This window comes from Cicer arietinum, chromosome 6, assembly GCF_000331145.2.
Source record: "Cicer arietinum cultivar CDC Frontier isolate Library 1 chromosome 6, Cicar.CDCFrontier_v2.0, whole genome shotgun sequence".
NCBI classification, from domain to species: domain Eukaryota; kingdom Viridiplantae; phylum Streptophyta; class Magnoliopsida; order Fabales; family Fabaceae; genus Cicer; species Cicer arietinum.
Window position 1 is genome coordinate 5,135,169 of NC_021165.2, and position 19,260 is coordinate 5,154,428.

The 19,260-nt window shown below is 31.0% G+C and overlaps 2 protein-coding genes across 4 annotated transcripts; one reads left to right on the forward strand and one right to left on the reverse strand.

Moving 5' to 3' along the window:
- Nucleotides 1-1,567: 1,567 nt before the first annotated feature.
- On the reverse strand, nt 1,568-9,323 carry LOC101491998 (general transcription and DNA repair factor IIH helicase/translocase subunit XPB1). The gene is made up of 20 exons (XM_004503632.4): nt 8,757-9,323; nt 8,614-8,660; nt 8,468-8,537; nt 8,204-8,363; nt 7,891-8,113; nt 7,729-7,785; nt 6,801-6,941; nt 6,045-6,125; nt 5,817-5,904; nt 5,167-5,504; nt 5,001-5,076; nt 4,721-4,914; nt 4,246-4,409; nt 4,085-4,157; nt 3,752-3,865; nt 3,136-3,216; nt 2,954-3,013; nt 2,225-2,308; nt 2,002-2,144; nt 1,568-1,840 (listed from the first exon to the last, which is right to left on the reverse strand). Exons 1-20 carry the CDS (start codon nt 8,764-8,766, stop codon nt 1,747-1,749), a joined length of 2,298 nt encoding a protein of 765 aa, XP_004503689.1. The 5' UTR covers nt 8,767-9,323; the 3' UTR covers nt 1,568-1,746.
- Nucleotides 9,324-14,596: 5,273 nt separating this feature from the next.
- Nucleotides 14,597-17,995, forward strand: LOC101492333 (probable E3 ubiquitin-protein ligase RHB1A). Of its 3 annotated transcripts, none has more exons than XM_027335968.2 (5): nt 14,597-14,768; nt 15,675-15,822; nt 16,707-17,133; nt 17,264-17,373; nt 17,478-17,995. In XM_027335968.2, the coding sequence occupies exons 2-5, from the start codon at nt 15,757-15,759 to the stop codon at nt 17,502-17,504; spliced, it is 630 nt and encodes a 209-aa protein (XP_027191769.1). In that variant the 5' UTR covers nt 14,597-14,768; nt 15,675-15,756; the 3' UTR covers nt 17,505-17,995. The 3 variants fall into 3 exon arrangements, with proteins under 3 accessions (XP_027191769.1, XP_004503690.1, XP_004503691.1); XM_004503633.4 differs by having other exon boundaries at nt 14,598-14,853; nt 15,701-15,822; XM_004503634.4 differs by having other exon boundaries at nt 14,599-14,768; nt 15,701-15,822.
- Nucleotides 17,996-19,260: the final 1,265 nt, after the last annotated feature.

Genomic DNA, 19,260 nt, shown 5'->3' on the forward strand with positions numbered 1-19,260 from the left:
CAAAATTTAATGTGATACCATTAAAAATTAGAATTTTGTTTTGTAAAGCAATAAAAAAAAATTCTTGAATTAACTAAATAGACAAGTATAAAAGGAGTTCAATTACAAATTATCCAACGTATCAACGGAAAAGAAATTGCATAATTATTGTTCCTATATAGTTGAAACTATTTATATTCTTATAATATTTCATGTGTTTCAACTCATAGAAGTGCCTATTAAATAAATGAAGACATTCTAATCTAGTGTAACATCAAGAAATCAATAATGCGGTAAGGAAAAAGAAGTGTTTCAACTATGCCGAAGAAAGTTGGCCTCCCTTTTGTTTCTATATATCGAACATAGGTGTAATGAGTGCTTATGTTGGGAGTGGGATTCAATGATATATTTTCAAGTAATTAGCATCAATATATGCCTAAACGAGAGGCCAAAGCAAAGGGAATATCCTAAGAAAGTAGTGAAATGGTAGAGAAAAGAGATCTCTCCACAAAAGGCAACTATCAACTCGTTTCCTCTCAAAAGCGTGTAGGTGGGCTCTCACCAAATTTCAGACAGCGACAATTAGATTTTGTGATGTTTTACTGCGTTTGTGCGCCCCCACCTCTTTTCAATTCAATTACTCCATCGGCTAATTGGTAAGAAATCAAAAATTGAGTCATCATATCTTAGAAAGAATTGGGTTAGAACGCGAGGAACTTGTTATTAGTATGTGTTTGATTCCAATAAAATTGATTGAGTTAATTGATTTTATAAAATCAAATTTTAATAAAAAATAATTAAATATAAAATAATTTATATTTAGATATATTAATGTAAAAGTAAGTTCAATAATAAATATTTATTAATCTGAAAATTACGTTTAGACTCAAAAATTATGTATGTTATATTTAAATTAAAATCAATTATATTCAACCACATTCAAAGATGCCAAAAATATACTTGGAATAATAAGCATTCTTTAAGGCTTTTCCCAACCCGTATGAGTCTTAAAATCCAACTCTCTTCAACATTTATTCATAAAAAAAAATGCAGAATTGTAAGGAAACACATCACGATTTAATTTGATTTTACTATATTTAATACCACTACTAACTTTGAATAGATGTCTAATCATTGCACTAATATTATGAAAGGATTGTTTGACATATTAATCCGTTTATCCCACGATAAACGACTCAATTATTAAAAAACACGTTTCAAATTAAATATTTCAATTTTTAATATAATATTAATTAAATTTTTACGATAGTAGCATCTAATTAATTCTTGTTTATAATCGAGTTAGTCCTTTCAATGAAGTGGTGCTTATAAAAAAAATAATAATAATAACATGAAGTGGTTTTTCGAAGACATCACATCCATTTGAGTACTTCGATTATACAAATTTCCATCGGTCTCTAAATCAGTACATATTTACACTATCTTCTGTCATTAAAAAAATTCAATTTGATGACACTTGACATTAATCGGGGCAATAATATGCCTGTTGTACTATATTTTCGTAGGTACTAGACTTATACCTTTGATATTATTTCTAGAACATGATTAAAATCTGAAAAAACAAAAAGAAATCAAATATCAATGCATGATTACCACTCACCGAGATATATTTGAGTCATAAGACTGATACAATCCATAAGTTAATGTAATCATGTAACTTATGTTAATCCGGGTTTCTTGATCATTGTAATACAGTACATTACCCAGACACCACTGCATGGGTCATTATTAATCACAGATGTGGTTTTAGGTTGGGCCATATCGTCTTTTGAATAAGAAGTGTCTCTTCGCTGGATCTTTCGGCTTGCTTTTGATCTGTGCTTGGCCTTTACGCCCAGTACTGCATAGGGAAGAAAGCAATCAACATCAAAGAACTATAGTTTGTATCTAGTTAACAGATCAAGTTCTTAATTAACACCTCAACAAGGAAATCCAACAGCTTGAGATATATTAGCACAAGGCACACTTTACTGTATCAAGCGAATAAAGAGAATAACGCACCTGTACTCCATATAAACCATCCCTTTTGCACCTGACATTGCACTCATGGATGCTTGAGAACGACGAGCACTTCGAAGAGCTAATTCATCTGAGTCTTCTTCTAGTTGCTCTAATCCAACTGCATCATCACCGGCATTCAATACCTGATACGTAAACGTTAGTTACTGACTTAGTTCTCAATAAACAGCTCAATTCCAAGTCAGCAGGGAATAAAGATGGAAACCTTTCCAAGAAGAGACAATTGATCTTCGAGGTGATGATAGTTTAAACGAGACCCTTCATCAGATGGAGGCAAGCTTGTAATTACCTGTCACATATCATAAAAAACAATAAGCATATATAGATTGATGCCTTGACAATATAGTTTTGGTGGCAATAAATATTTCAAATTCTCAAGCATGGCATTGGGACTAAAGTTGCAGTAGGTTTTTTAAACCAATGAGCACAAAAAATTCAGATAATCGTATTCATGTGTGCAATATTTGGTACGAGAGTTTGGGAAAAGAGAAGAAAGTGGGTCATGTATTTAGATTTGAGTTGAGTGCAAATGCAGTAGCTAGTTTCTTTCTTTCTTCCATTTCCTTCAACAAACATATGTCTGTCTTCCTAGAGTACTTTATTTGAACAAACAAGCAACTTGAAGCAAACATCACATACACCATATAAAAGCTTGTTCGGAGTTACTTACAGCTTGCTTTCTAGTATATTTGAATATTTCAAGGGCGTAACATTTTTTAAGTAGCTTATGCCATCATACCAAAGCAGCAACTAGTTGAAATTGTTTTGCTAGGATTAGTCCAACTTACTCTAAATAACGCCAAAAATCATTCTTACCCCAGCTAACACATTGACAAATTTAAGTCCAGTAAATTAAATGTACAAATTCATGTATCTCTTGAGGCAAATTACCACAAGTGCAACAGGGGGTGAACCAAAAATTGAAAGAAAGTACCTTAAAGCTGTAACCCTGATCAATTAAAAATTGCTGCCTCTTAGTTGAGTAATACATCTCCTGCAAACGAAAGCGATAAATTATACCATAAATTCCTTGTATGATAGTTAAGTAATATTTTAAAGTGACAATGTGATCCAATAATTCAATAATATATGACCTGGCAAAAATTCAATGTATACCTGGGTATCAGTTGACACAAGGGAATAGAAAAATGCATTATACTCCTCTTTACCACCTGCCATCCTATCCTGAAGCTTTCCCTGCCATTTAATTCATGATTTTGAATCAGCCAGACATCCCACTTACATAATGCATACTGATGGACAACAAAAATATACATGCAGCAGATTGCAGAGAACTTCTCACTTTCCACAACCACAACAATCATATGAAATTTAGAATTAAATCTGTAAGGGGAGTATGGCAGACACAAATAAATAGTACTTCAGAACTACCAACTCCGTCGTTTGAAGGTTATTTATACTTACTGAGGAAATCATTAAATTTTACTACTTTTGATAAAAGTATTTATCTTTTCCTATTGTACCTTTAATTATATATTATTAATTCAAACCACTTATTTTTCTATCTACAATAAATAGTTTAGGATAATTTGACAAAACAATAGTTAATAAGACTTTGAATTTTGAAAACGACAAATAAAAAGTAACAAAAAGTTTCTAAGAAAACGACACTTAAAAAGGAATGAGGGAATAATAAAATATTAAAAATGAATTACCACAACCTACTACAGGGAAATAATAACAACACATTGAGAAAAATTCAGAAACTGACCTTTGCCCTAAGAATACGACCCAGACGTTGAGCTTCTTGACGCCTTGAACCAGCATGTGAAGAGATCTGAATTATGACATTTGCTTCAGGAATATCGATTGAGTTGTCACCAACCTGAGAATAAAAGAAACGATTCAAGGAATCAGATATCAATTTTAACATTCTTTATTAAGATGTTAACATGGAATTGCACACAATATCAATAGTATGAACAAGAAGTACCGAGGCAGACAGCAACAAAAACATACTACACATTACAAGACAATAGCTAACCTAATGAAACTCATAAGCAAATAAGCCTCAAAATAAAATTAAAGAAAACAGGAACAATACCTTGGAAAGAAAAATGGTATTTACGTCTTTGCTAGTTTTGAATGCCTGTAGAATTTTTGTCCTCTCAACATGGCTGCACATAAAGCATATCAGAATATAACGTGCAAAACAGAAAACCCAAAAACAAAGCTTCAAAAGAGGTCAATTTGTGTCCACAGCACCTTGTAGCACCATATATCATTGGTTTGCGGAGTTTCATGGCATACTCCGTCAGAGCAAAAAGATTATCAGCAAACACTATAATTTTATCGCCGCGTGCCCTTTCGTGGTAATTAATGAGAAACTCACATGCTCGGAATTTATTTGGATTCATCACATAAAGGGCCTGCACATGTAATGATCATCAACTAAGATGAGTGAACTCAAACAAGTAAAGATCATCACATAAAGGGCCCTGCGCATATCTTAAGATTATCAATGAAGATGAGTGAATTCAAGCAAGTGAACTAGTAAGTTTTTTTGAGCAATTAAAAATTTTCACAGTGGTATTTCAAATATTTTAATAGACATCCTAAACCAGAACTGCAATCAATCATGGAAAATGATGACCAAATATTCAGGAAAAATCCTAGATTCCGCAATCGCTCCTCTCATAATTTCTACTAAAAAGCTTTACAGAATTCCCAGAGGCTTCACCTGTCTCTTCTTGGAGTTCTCTTTCTTTAAATACTCAGCAAAAAACTCTTTGGTCATCGGACACCATACTTCAGCACACTGTACATTTGCAATAAATCCACCTTTTACAAGATCTAACCAATTTGCCTCATACAATTTGGGACCAATAAGGAAGTTCAGATCTGTAATTCGTTCGTCCTCTCTCACAAGTGTGGCTGCAAATTTAAAAAATATTTCACTCACAGCAGAAGAGGCTTTAGTCATTGTCAGGATGTTATTAAACCAGTGCATAGTGGCATACCTGTGAGCCCAAGTTTGCAGTGAGATTTAGTGATACTAATGACTTTTCGAAACATATGAGCAGGAACCACATGTACCTGTTTATTATGCCAAGATACTATGCATAAGAACAAAAACAGAGTTCAGGCAAGAAGGATATAAATATTACGGCAAATCTTCATAATTACCTCGTCCATAAGAAGTAATCCCCATTCTCTGTTTCTTATTTCTTCAATGATCTTTTCAGATTCTTCAGACCGTTTACCCCCAAAAGCAACCATATTATATGTTGTCACGACAACTCCAGCGTTACCACGGAATCTCTCTTTGCTATCAGATGTGAAACGACAAATCTGTTCTTCTCGAATAGTTGACCATAGTTTAAACTGAAAAGCCCACTGATCTACGGAGACAGCATTCGTCGCCAAACAAAGACAGCTCTTTTTTATCCGGCAAGCTGCTGAAACACCAACTAGGGACTTTCCAGCACCACAGGGTAGAACTATGATGCCGGATCTTGCTCTACCTGAGGGGGCAGATGATACAAATGCACTCAGAACAAGTAATTTTTGTTTCAATGTGCATTTACATGTATAGACATTACTGTTGCTGAAGTCATAAAGAAAGGCTTAAAGCATCACAGCGTAAAGTACTAACACATAAAGTTCTAAATTTAAAACAAAAAAATTAAGGATATTTATTTTGGAACAATGATGACATTGAAGATGGAAAACAAGAAGTAAGTTCAATCAATTTAAAATACAAATTGACGGGTTCTCCAAATTTAACAAGAGTGCAATGCTAGTTACAAATGCCCTTGCAAAAGGTATCATCCTACCATTTCCAAACATTTTACTAAGGCTCTTCTCTTGATATGGTCGTGGTTGTGCTTGAGGTTTTAGTTCCATTTCAAGGTCTGGGTTCACCTATAGCAATAAAAAAAGTGCTGAATGAGTCACGGAAAAATAGATCAAACTCCGTAAATTTGCACGATGATAACATCTGTAAATTTATTGTTATACTCCTCAAAGATTTAAGCATCCCGAGTATGTAAAGCATAACTTACTGTATCATTTCTGAAGTCATACTCCTCCAACATGGGATAATTTAAAGCATTTGGCAAGCAACGTTGTTTTACATTTTCAACCTGTAAATGTAAGCAAATCAGATAAATTAAATAGAGATGTTCGATGCAAAGCAATTCCAAGTTCCAGCTACTCTATTGTGATTTCTGATAGCAATCTGGTCTACTCTTTGAAACTCTTGTTGGATTTTCCCAAAACATAAATTTATTTTTCTTAGAAGCTTTTTGTTGTGAAACTCAAGGAATGTTTTGAGTTTTGACATTATATTATTCAAGTATTTTGTGAATTCTACAATACATTCCATGCACCACTGAATTGACCAAAAGTTTACCTAAGAAGGAAAGAGGAACTCTATCATTTTGGTGACATGTCATAGAAGACAGATGAAACAGGGATGTATTTTAGAAGCGACCTAAATAATCAAACTTGTCAATCTGGCATTTAAAAAGCACATGGAATAACACTAGAGCTGCATCACAGAGAAGAATGCATCATTACAAAGTATATATACATATATATTGTAAAAATGATTAATCATTGATTTCTTCCATTTTCTTTTGCTGAGACATGAATGACCCAATCAAAGATCACTTTTTCATGATGAATGACGAATCATTGATTAAATTCTGCAGTCTATGACTTTATAATAATAATACGACTCAAAATGAAAAACAAAGAGATTAAGGGCATTCAAGTAAAATATACTGCAGTTTTTTCTAAAAGCTCAAATAGATTACCTGAGAAGGATCAATTTCGAATGCATGAGCTTCTTTCTCTTCTGCAGCTGCTGCTACTTCTGCTTCATTTAGCAACTCATCATGAGTGCCTTCAATTTCACCGGCTGCTTTGGTGATTGTAAATCCATCTCCATGCATACCCTAAAAAAAACAGCAATAGGAAATCTAAACTCACTTGTATAAGGGATGAAGTACCAAGAGAGTGCATACTGCAAGACTAACTACGATATTCATGGTAGCGTAAGCAAGTGAAATTCACAACCATACTATAAATTTTTGTGATAAAGAAAAAAACCTATGCGAAACCAATTTGATACGACACGGTAACCCTGATGTTATGGGATTGGGTCTAACTCACCCTTATAAGTCAGTTTTGTAGGATTGAGTTGCATCTAATCCAAATTCTAAGATGATAACAAACCTACCAATCGGGTCACCCACCATATTAGACACAAATCAAGCCCTATAGTGCTAGGCATGGAGGGGAGTTTTGGAAAAAACCCAGTTATCAAATTGAAAACAGATAGGTCTCAAAAGAGTTTATAAAGAGGAGGCACCCCTCACCTTGGTTTTGTAGGGTTGAGTTAGGCCTAACCCAAATAACAAAGGTAACATTTCATAGGTATGTTTAACATATATGCACAAGCAATTCAAAATAAAAATTAGACAGCAAAAAATGAGGCCAGTCTAATCATGCCACGCATAGATCCAATCACAAGGTAATACTGGGATTGTAATTACAAAAAAGTAGGGCAACAAACCAGCAAGGCAGCAAAGAAGATCTCTAAGTATCATGCACCGGGGACATTAATTATTCTATACACATCACCATGGGTCATAGAAAAAGACATTTTAAAAAAAAAGGATCGACCAAAGATACTCAAACATGTTAAATAGTTCCCCACAAACAAAGGATGTGATCACTAACCTCAGAAGTGATCCTTGCTCGAGATATACCATCATCCCTGAGCAGTGTCTTTAATACCTGCAAAATTTGTCATGACAACCACATGAAATTATACCAGCAATGATTGGTAAGGAGTAAGGACAACACAAGACCCAGAGATAGTTAAGAACATCATTAACACACCTCTGGAAATGGAGATTCCACGAAGTAACGATTCTTCTTAAGAACGAGTTTCACTTTCCCATAATTAGCAGTAGAATCGTGTATAAATTTAATCATCTCTTTGGGAAGCTTGGTTTTGGATAACTTGTTCAAAACTGATATAATTGTTTCAGTTTCTAGACCAACCGAAACAGCAGCATACAACGAGTGCGGAGTAAGATTGTATTCGTGCATCGACTCGGGCCTAAAAATCATCAAACATTTAAATTAACACTCTAATAATCTCACATATCATTCCACTGCACATTATTTATTTCATAAAAAATATTTCTACCTGCAAACAGGCTCGGCGATGGCAATAAGAAAATCATAAGCTTGTTTGTACAAAGGAGAAAATGTCTCAAGGAATATGCGGCCATTGTCACAAGCCCAAAGAGGACGATTAGGGTGATCCGGTTTCAACTCTAATTTGCTAAAATCCTTTGTTTTTCCATCTGTTTCATGCGAAACCGCTCAATTCTCAAAAAAAAAAAAATCGCAATGTTCTAATCCTAACCAAATGAAATTGAAATTGAAATGAAATGTTAATTGAAATTACCGTCATCGTCGTATGGATCATCGCCGCCATAAGCATCGTCATCATCGGCGAATCCTTTTCGGGGATCTTCCTGTGGCAAATAGTGTAAATAACGCGAAAATCGAATAAAGAAGTAAATAGAGATCGATTTTTTATTATGAACTAACGAATTTAGAGGAGGAGCCTTTGAACTTTTTGAAGGGTCTTTTTTCTCCTGTGAATATGAAATTGAAAAAACATTGTTATTATTATTATTTTGTTTTGAGTTATGATTAATTGGATTGGGAATATGGAATGAAGATCGATGTACCGTGTCCCATGAATCCGATGAATGAATTAGATTAGGGTATGATATTTGTATTTGATTTCAAATTTTAATTTTCTTTCTATCTGAACACAGTAGTAACAATGAAGAATTGCTAACGAGAATGAACGATTTGGAGAGAGCGCGAGCGATTATGATTATTATTATTAATAATAATATATTTATACACTCCCTGCTAGGAGTAAGTGATAACACCGGGAGGAAGAAGGCGGTGTGTGTGCGCGTCAATGCTCTTTCAACTATGGGCCGGCCCAAAACCTTCCTATAATTATAGGCCGGTCCAAAGCTTTCTTATTTAGAAAATGAAGATGAATGTTTATCCCCATGTACATAAATACCTAATTGCAAATCAATTAATACAGTACAAGCATCTATCACACACTAGGCTCTTCATCGTGTGTTTGCCGCGCAATGCTCTATGTCGCACGAGTAACGAAGACTACTTTTTCATCAATCTATGTATACGCAGTATAAAGACGATGAATGGCAAAATCAATTAATATAGCGCAAGCGGCGCAAAGTAATTTGTCTCACAAATTATGAAAACTATTTTATGTATCAATCCATGTATACGCATAATAAGGACAGTCACTAGCAAATCGACATTTTTATGGTGTGTTTGCAAAACAAGACTATATGACGTACATGTTTGGAAGAATAATCTATATACATGTGTAAGGGTCCATTTAGTTTGGACCTTTACAACTTTTGGTTCACATTGGACCATCCTCACAGTTATACTATACATCTTTTACATGTAATTCATCTCTCAAGTGTGATTTTCCACATCACCTATCACTATCAAAACTTCATCCAAAATTATTTTCTTCACTTTTCTCCACCATTCATCTCAATCTCTTTTCAGAAAAATTTATTTCTTATAAAAAGAAATAAAAAAATTAAAAAATTTCACCAATCTTTTTTTATCAAACTCTAGATAACATTTCATAAACAATTTCAGTAACATCATATTCAGATTATCACAAAAATATAGAATCCAGTAACATCATATAGTTGTTAACATTAAGATTTATAATTTCAGTAACTCTATTTTTTGTCATAAATGAAAGATAGGGTCTATTCAATTTCTTTGATAAAAAATGACATTTTGTTCCTTCTTTGTTCTCAATACTATAGACATGACTTTTATCTCTAATGATCTAAGAACAAAAACAATATATATATATAAAAGAAAAAGATTTGAAGAATGTATTGTTGATGTTGTAAGCTGAAGATTTAGATACTAGATAAGAGAGAAAGAGTGATTGAATACAATGAGAGAGATAAATTTGATGTCTTTTTTGTGCTTAATTGCAGTTTTGGTTCTTTTATTTTTGCTGAATCGCGAAAGTAGTACCTCTATTTTATTTCTCTCCAATTTTGGTCCCTCAAACAGAATTTTGCTCCAAAATTTGATGAAATTTCATTTTTTTTGCGTTTATTTAAGTCACATCATGCCTCAAGATCTCGTGATGCAACAATTGTATCTGAAATCTATGATCATAAATTGTGTAGTACGGCTTTAAAAAATGACATTTCATCAAATTTTGGACCAAAATTCTGTTTGAGGAACCAAAACTAAGGAGAAATAAAATTGGATGACTACTTTCGTGATTCAACTAAAATAAAGGGACCAAAACTGCAATCAAACTTTCTTTTTTAAGTTCAAGGGGTTTGATATATTTGATGGATTATCTAATTTAATGGTTGAAAAAAAGTGGTCTATGTTAGACCAATTTTTTTATAGGTTCATTTTATTGATTTTTTTACCAATATATCCTAGTTTTTAGGATTGTTAACCAAAATGTCTCACTTTTCAATTTGGTTACCAAAATGCCCTACTTTTTAGGGCTTACTTGAAAACTCTCCCTGGGGGAGCGACCTACCAAAGACGAAATTTTTTTTCTCTAGTAGGAGGTTGCTGGGCGGGGATGCGACCTCCCAAAGGAATTTTTCAAATTTTTTTAAATAGTTTTATATATTTTATGTAATTGTTAAATAATAATAATACATTAATAAATAATAATAATAATTAATTATTATTATTTTATTATTATTAAAAATTGTTATAGTTAAAAATAATTAAAATTAAATTAAAAATAATTAAAATTAAAATAGGAAATTAATATTATAACTATTAAAAGTAATTAAAATTAAAAATAATAAATTATATTATAAATTTAAAAGAAAATACATTAATAAGAAAAATTACATTAATAACATGAAACAAAATACATTAAATGGTTTGGTCTTTGGTAGATCGCTCCTTTAAGGAGAGTTGTCAAGTAAGCCCTAAAAAATAGAACATTTGGTAACTAAATTGAAAAGAGGGACATTTTAGTTAACAATCCTAAAAACTAGGATATACCGGTAAAAAATCTCATTTTATTCGCAACCACATGAGTAATAAGGATAACTACTAGTAAATTAATTCGTGCAAAGCAAGACTCTATGACATACGTGCAATACTCTTGAAGGTGAGTTAGTAGCACATGGCTCCATGCCACAATTGCATTGGAAAAGTCTTTCTTACCTTTCATTTCTAGTGCTCTCCAAAGTTGAAAAAGTTTTTATATTTGTATTTTTATTGTTCCACAATCTTTTTCTTTTTCTTTTGTATCAAACTTAATATTTAATTTAATAATATTGATATTTTTTAATTTAATTAGATTAGATTAATTTAATAATATTGATATTTCGTATGAAAGATATTACGATGAATGCAATTTTTTTTTTTAAGATGAAAGTGGATTATTAATTCTCGAATATCCACAATAATTGCTATTAACTAAAAAAATTTTGGATATTAATTAAAAACAATTTAATTAATATTTTTAAGTTATAAATAAGTGGGAATAAAATATTAATATATAAGGTAAATTAATGTATGAGTTCTTAAGAGTTGTAAGATTAAAATAAAAATGAAAGACACTTATATCACCCAGAATGGATTGGAGATAGTTTTATGTCACTCCAAGTTGTAAGTTTAGACATAGTTAGTTAACATGATGCAACTATTGTATTGTTACTTGTAAGATAAATCTCAATTCACTAATGTGGCAAACATATATGCTTTTGAATCTCAATTCCAACACCTTCGACTTCGACAATGGAGGCTGTGTGGACTCTGCTTTTGCTAAAATTCAGAAAAGTTGCATATAGGCAATGATGAACAAGACAGAAAATTACGCAAAAGAGATTCATCTCAATTGTTGGTCGCCTAGATTTGCTCCCTCTCTTAGACTGGTCTCGAGAAAAAAATCAAGCGAAAAAAGAGAGACTTGACGAAAAATAATATGAAGCAAGTTAATTACAAAGTGAGCATATTAAAGAGATTTTACATCGGTGGAAACAATAAAAAATTAAGATCAGTAAATCAGTTTTAATTTTGAACTTTGAATTGTAAATTTTTTTATTTTTAAAATTGAATCATATCTCATTATAAATTAATCAAATATAAGAAAAATATTGACGTATACAAATAATTGAAAAATAAAAATAAAAATGATATTAAATTTTAATTATTTTAAAATAATTCAGATATTATAAAACTATAACTTATTTAATTATAATAATATTAATAATATATAGTGGTTGAAAATGACAATTGTAAAAAATAATTATCATATTAACTATCGATTATCAAAGACACCATTTGATTTGAAAATTAACTTTTACAAATTAAAAATTAAAAACTCAAAATCATATCAAATGATCCTTAAGGTAGTTTGAACAATTTAATTTAAAACTTTGAGCCCTTCCCCACTTAAAAACACAACTAGTTTGCTGTGTTTTCATTGGACCCGGGGAATGTATTTCAACAAAAATATATTTTTTAGAATAAAATATAAATAAAAAAGTTATATCTTAGTCTAGTCAATTTTTCAAATTTTTTTTTTTTTATAGAGTATGATTATAAACAACTTTTTAGTTTATTTTTTATATACATTTATAATAGCTTACTAAAACCACTTATATAGTAGTACAACTTATGCATTGTCTATTGATAAAAAAAGTATAATTTATTGTCTATTATAGTGAAATATACGAAAGACCGTGAGTTTTTCGATGAATTATATATAATCTAATAATCTAATAATCTAATATGAATTAATTTTAAAAATCATCTAAAACTACGATAATAATCAATTGTATTATTTAGAAGTAAAAGTTAACAACATCTTCGTTATTACGATTGAGATGATGATTTACTTAATGTTGGTCTATCAAATTCAATTAAAAGACACATATTCATTTTTTTTATTAAACGAACATTCATAAATAAATAAAAAACAATTTTAAACATAAAAAGAATTATAAATTTATAGTTTTATAAAACAATGTATATCTTAATAAAAATTTAAATAACTTTTAAACACCAGCTTATAAAATTATCCACTTAAAAATTTGCCATGAAAGTCATTTTAAAACTCAAAACCAACAAGTAGGGCATTATATGAATAGCAATTTCTAGTTGGTTTAGTATATAGTGTTAATCGGATAGAGTGGTACATAGGGCCGGGCCTGAGTTTGGCAAAATGCCACGATTACATGGCGAAGGCAGTGTGGTGGTTGAGAAGGGACTGCACAACTACTGATTATAGGATCGTGCTATTGACAAAAATTGTTACCCAAATATACATACTTTTATTTTACCATCCAAATATACATGGTGACATTGCTGGTTTGTGTATCTGTTTGTCAAAATTTAATGAACAATTGCTAACGTGAGGGAGTAAATCACTTCACTTTAAAATACTTAAAATATTAATGAGGTACATAAACAGATAAACTATTGGAAAACAATGGGAACGCACTAGTAATATAACCTAATAAATACTAGTTTTGTAAATATAAAAAATACTAATAAATAGCATTTTAGAATATACCCTATTTATTTATTTTATCCGCCATATACTATTTAAAGAATCTGAATATATTTAATCAACAAAAAAATCTGATTTATACTCCTATTATATATTGATGAGAGTGAAATTAAATTTAGTTTAATTCAATCTTTACATATATTAAAATATATGTATAAGATGAAAAATATGTACATTTATTTATAGATATATTTTTATATCATATTTTATTTATCATATGACTCTCAAAAAATTTATGCGTCAAAATTAATCATGAGTCTCAAGAAATTTAACTGAATTCGAGCGGTAAAAAATTTGATTATAACTTTAAACTAAAATATAAATTTTTTGCATTTAATATTGATTTACGGTCTTAAATTTTATATTCAATTTATAAACACAAATTATTTAATATTCAACCCATTTTTAATAAAAATTAATTAATTTAAAATTACTTTTTGTTTTTTATAATTAAATGACTTGAATTACGTGATATTACAACTTTATAACCACGCATACCCCTTGATCGTCAGTTTAAATCATACCATCTAAATTTTAAAATATATTTCTTTATTTTGTAAAAGTAATATACTTTAAAATTTATATCATCCGATATTAATCGGATAACAAAAATAGGTGTGCGTCTAATATAAATCAAACTCACACTTGAAGAAATATAATTGGGAAATAATTCTTGTAGGGTCACAAAAATTTAACACTTTATTTAAACATGAATAAAAAAATTAAAATTGGATAAACTTAAAATATATATATATATATATATATATATATATATATATATTCTTTTTTGTCTAAATAGTGTATAAATTGTTGTGTCTGTAAGAATTGTTCGTAGTTGAGTTGGGCTTTTTGTACTTACTGACCGACTGAAGAGCGGGTCCACGAGAGAAAATGAACGGTGGAGATGTGACGAAGAATGATGAAAGTGAATGAATGAGTTAGTGGAAGAATCTTCAATATTTCTGTGCCAATCTCCGCACACGTAAACCCGCACTGCACTCCCACACACACACGAAACCAACTCCCTCGCACACACTTCCTCCTCCTCTTCTTCTTCTTCTTCTTCTTCTTCTCCTTTTGCTGAATTTCAGTTTTAATCCCCAATCTCAAGGTACAAATCTCCATCGCGATTTCGTACTCATCAGTTACTTCATATCTTCGTTTTATTGCTTAATTTGCAGCTCAACTATTCAATTGTATGTCTCTTTTCTTTTTCTTCTTTTACTAGCTAGTTTCGTATCTAATTTCTTGCAGCTCGAATACCGTTAAGATTTACGCGTTATGATTATTTGTTAATCGCAGTTTTTCAGTTTCAAATCATAGCTTATTATTTGGATTGTTTTGCTCGTATTTCCCGCTGTCGTAGTAGTTATGGGATTGAAACTGAAATTGGTAACTAGTCTTGATTAATTGGATTCAGTTATTATTACTCCTTTTTGGTAGGAGTGGAGTAATTTTTACGCACGCACGATCGTGATTTTGTGATATTTTTTTCTTTATTTTGTTGGTGAATTGATTTTGTGATATCCTTTCGGCTGATATTTGTCTTATTTTTCATTAATCATTTTAATATTTTACAAACAAAAAATCAAATTAAAAAAAATTATCGCCTAAAAAAAGATTAAATGTTATAATTATGGTAGTTAAAAGGATTTAGAATTATTTAGTTCATTCTCGCGTGTGTAGCTTACTAGCTTAGATGTAAAATACTAGTAGTGCTTTATTAAGACTAATCCACCAAATTAGTCAATAACTAAACTGTCATGCACTTTATATTTAAACAATTTTAATCACTTTTTATCAATATAGTCTCTAACATACTTTTACCATATGAGTAAAATTTGACATTTAGTCAAAATCTTTTTGAAATATTCATAATTTGTTTACCATATGAGTAAACATAGAGACGAAACCTTTTTGAAATATTCATAATATTTGAGAGCACTCTACAAAGAAGAATTTGATGGTTTACTTGTTTTAATATTAATTAATTAACCGTTAGTAATTACAAAGATAGTGCAATTATATGTTGATTTGATGAAGGTGAAAAGATGCGCCCAATGCCAATAGTTATTTTTGGATGCTGGAGATAAGGGACGATGGGAGGTTGTTGCTGTTGTGCTTCCAAGGAGACTGTATTGAGCGCTCCACCTGCTTACTATTATGTAACTAACATTTTCCTTTTGTTATTTGAATTCCATGCTTCAATTTTGTAATTTTCCTTTGTTTATATATATATATATATATTCTTAATGCTGCAGCCCTTGTAAGCATTGTTTTCATTAGGACCAGAGATCCTATCCATTTCTAAAAAAATAGAAAATTCTATTATTAATTTTGAGTGTATAAAAGTCTGATTATATCACAATTTCCAGTGCCTTCTACTTAGGGAAGGTTTTAGAATATACTCAATGAAAGTTTGTTGGTGCGAGGAGAGAAACTAATCTTAAGAGAAATGGTTGAGTTTATGGTCTACAATTCTCGAAACTTCGAATTGACTATCCAGTGATATTTACTATAATGGAAATGATCGCCAATGAAAAAGTGATTTCATTGGATTCAACTGAAGGTGGAATCGGTTATATGTACAGTAAGGGAGGTAATAATTGACAACTAACTCTAGTTGGTAGGTTAGGAAAACACATTATTAATCACCACTAACTAACCATAGTTAAGATTTTTCAAAAAGAAAATTAACTATAGTCAAGTCACCAACTAACTTGAACATAATTACTCTTATAAGGATACATTTCAACCATTGGTGAGTTTGAATCCACCATCAATTTGAGGACCTAAGTGATGAGTAATTTGTATGTATATTTTGAGTGTTCTATTAGTTGTTACTCGTGAGGCTTGTTCTGACCTTGGCGAGCTTTCGGAGATCAACTCACCTAAACTTTTATGAATAAAATAAATAAATTGATCACACTTAGGATTGATTTTTATCTACTTGTAACTATGAGTTTGTGTCTACTTTTCTATTTATTTTCTGATAGTTGTGTAATCTATCTGTGATGATATTATTTTATCTGACACATTCTCTCAACAGTACCCAAGAGCATCAGAGGAGCATGTTCCATTGTCCTCTCACCAGGGTGTTCCCTCTGCTTTCTCTGGAAGGCTATTGGTTGATACTAATCTAGATACTTCGAGTCCTGATACTTATAGACCACCTGCTGCTCCTATTCCTTTCAATGTGACGTTTGGTGCCACTCAGACTACACCTGTGGCTCAAGAAATTTGTTGCGACAAGAACAATACATCCTTGCTTTCTTCAGATTCTAACTCAGTTCAAGAACCATCCGGAGACGATCACGGAACCTCACCTAAGTCGGAAGAATTGAAGGAATCAGACTGCAAAGTTCAGACTGATTTAGAACTAGACTCAGCAAAGGATTCTGATATTGAACTTTCAAAGTTGGGAGAACCTATAAATTTAGTAGAAGAGGAAGATACGTGCCCAATATGTTTAGAAGGTGATGTGACTGCAACTTCTTCATTTAATTTCTAAAACTAACTATTTTAGCCATTTATCACGTGAAATTTATCATGCTTTTGGTTGAAATCGAGGGTTGTTGACAGATGGATAACTTTATATCTAAGCAGATTATGATGCTGAGAATCCAAAACTGGACACAAAATGTGACCATCATTTTCACCTTGCTTGCATTCTGGAATGGATGGAAAGAAGTGAAACTTGTCCTGTTTGTGATCAGGTTTGCCCCACTCATTCCCAAATTTCCATCTCCTCTTTAAATATTTGTGAAGATATCATTATGAATGAATAGATAATTATTAGTTCCGTCTTTCTTTGGTGCAGGCTATGGTCTTCAGCCCTCCCCATTGAATAGTACGCATCTTTGGTATCAAAATCAGAGTTCAAATATACTGCGTGATAGTTTTCGAGAAGAAAGGTTACAAAATCATACTAGTCTGGCAAGCTGAGCATATGGCGGCATTTTGATTGTTTGGTTTTCTGCATTTCATTGGGGTTTATTACATTTTTCATGAAGAGTTCCTTGTGTTGGTTTCAAGAATTAAGGAGAGTAGAATGTTCACATTGTATATTTTTGAATTGAAATGTTAAAAGTTATATCAAGATACCTTTGTATAGATTTAATTAGAGAAGTGTTATTGCAAAACATAATGATTTTTCGTTCTTCACTTGCTTTAGGCTTAGACATTTGTGAAAGAATGATCGGACACCTTACTTATAATAACCACGTTATTATATTGAACTAACGTGGTTTTGCATGTAAACATTGAACATAATGTAATGACATGAATGATACAGTGTGTCTGTTCGAAAACTAATAATAGGTCATAGCTTTTTTCTAATGCCGATTTTCACATGGGTGACATTTGGATTTGAATTTTGTAAATTCAGACAAACCTGATAGCTCCAAAGAACATGTCGAATATAGTTTGGAAGTACAAACTCATGGAACTAAAAGATGCTGCTTGGTAGTCCTAATTGCCATCACTGTGACGTTGCGGAAGAATCCATAATCCATGTCCTGAGATTGCTCATTAGCAATGTCCATTTGGATTCATTTTGTAAAACCTCCTATAAGAAGCTCCTGTAATGACAATCTCCAGCAATGGTTGGAAACTGAACTTTTCACTTAGGTTGATAGTAGTTTTCCGGACAATTGAGTTGTTATATGGGCTACAAATTATGCTTTCCTTTGGAATTGGAATTGGTGTAGTAAGGAAGTTCATGACCCTAACTTCATTGTACCTTTTCGATCATGGGAGATTATCAAGGACTATGTGCTTTTTTTACAGAAGAATTATGTTATTGCTTATGTGAGTGCTAGAGAGAAAATATGTTCATATGGAAGATCGAGTCCAACGAGTGGTGCAAATTGGTTGGATGTCTCCCACCAACAATTGAGTTACAATTAATACAGATGGAGCTTCGTAAAAGGGAAGTGGTCTTACGACATGTGGATTTTTGAAAAAAAGGAATAAAAAAAATATAGAGGACAAGTGGCGAATTGTGAACATAAAGATTGAGATACTAGATATTTTAAATTTTAATTGATATACTAAATATAATATTTTATCTTAAAAAATATAATATTTTATTGTATATTAAAATTATAAATTGTAAATTTATAAATTAAGTTGACGCAAAAATTACAAACACTCATTAAAAAATATTTTATTTTTGAAGTAAAACACTAAATTTTTATTACATTAAAACCATTGCATAATTTTTTTTTGGACAAATACTAAAACTATAATAACATATAAATGATTACAAATCACTTAATTATATCTTTTAAAAAAACACTTAAATACATCATTTTTTTTTTAAGTAACAATGATATAGAGTGAAATAAAATATAATAGTTTCGTTGAAATATTATTTATTAATTTTATAAATTAGTGTGAAATTATACTCAAACTAATAGAAAATGAGTCTATTTGATTAAATTTGGTTTGAACTAAAACACTGCAAAATAAAATCAATTTAATTGTTTTCAATTACATTTTTGAATCTATCAAATTATTGATTTGATTTATATATCTTAAACGAAATTCAAAACACATATTAGAATATAAATTAAATGATATAATATATTTTTTATTAAATT

Coding starts and splice junctions, on each gene's coding strand:
- LOC101492333 (XM_027335968.2), top strand. CDS start 15,757: ATGGGAGGTTGTTGCTGTTGTGCTTCCAAGGAGACTGTATTGAGCGCT. Junction 17,134..17,263: donor GTGCCCAATATGTTTAGAAG/GTGATGTGACTG, acceptor ATATCTAAGCAG/ATTATGATGCTGAGAATCCA. Junction 17,374..17,477: donor CTTGTCCTGTTTGTGATCAG/GTTTGCCCCACT, acceptor TCTTTGGTGCAG/GCTATGGTCTTCAGCCCTCC.
- LOC101491998 (XM_004503632.4), bottom strand. Junction 3,217..3,751: donor GTCGTATTCTTAGGGCAAAG/GTCAGTTTCTGA, acceptor ATTAAATGGCAG/GGAAAGCTTCAGGATAGGAT. Junction 2,309..2,953: donor ATCAGGGTTACAGCTTTAAG/GTACTTTCTTTC, acceptor GATATGTGACAG/GTAATTACAAGCTTGCCTCC.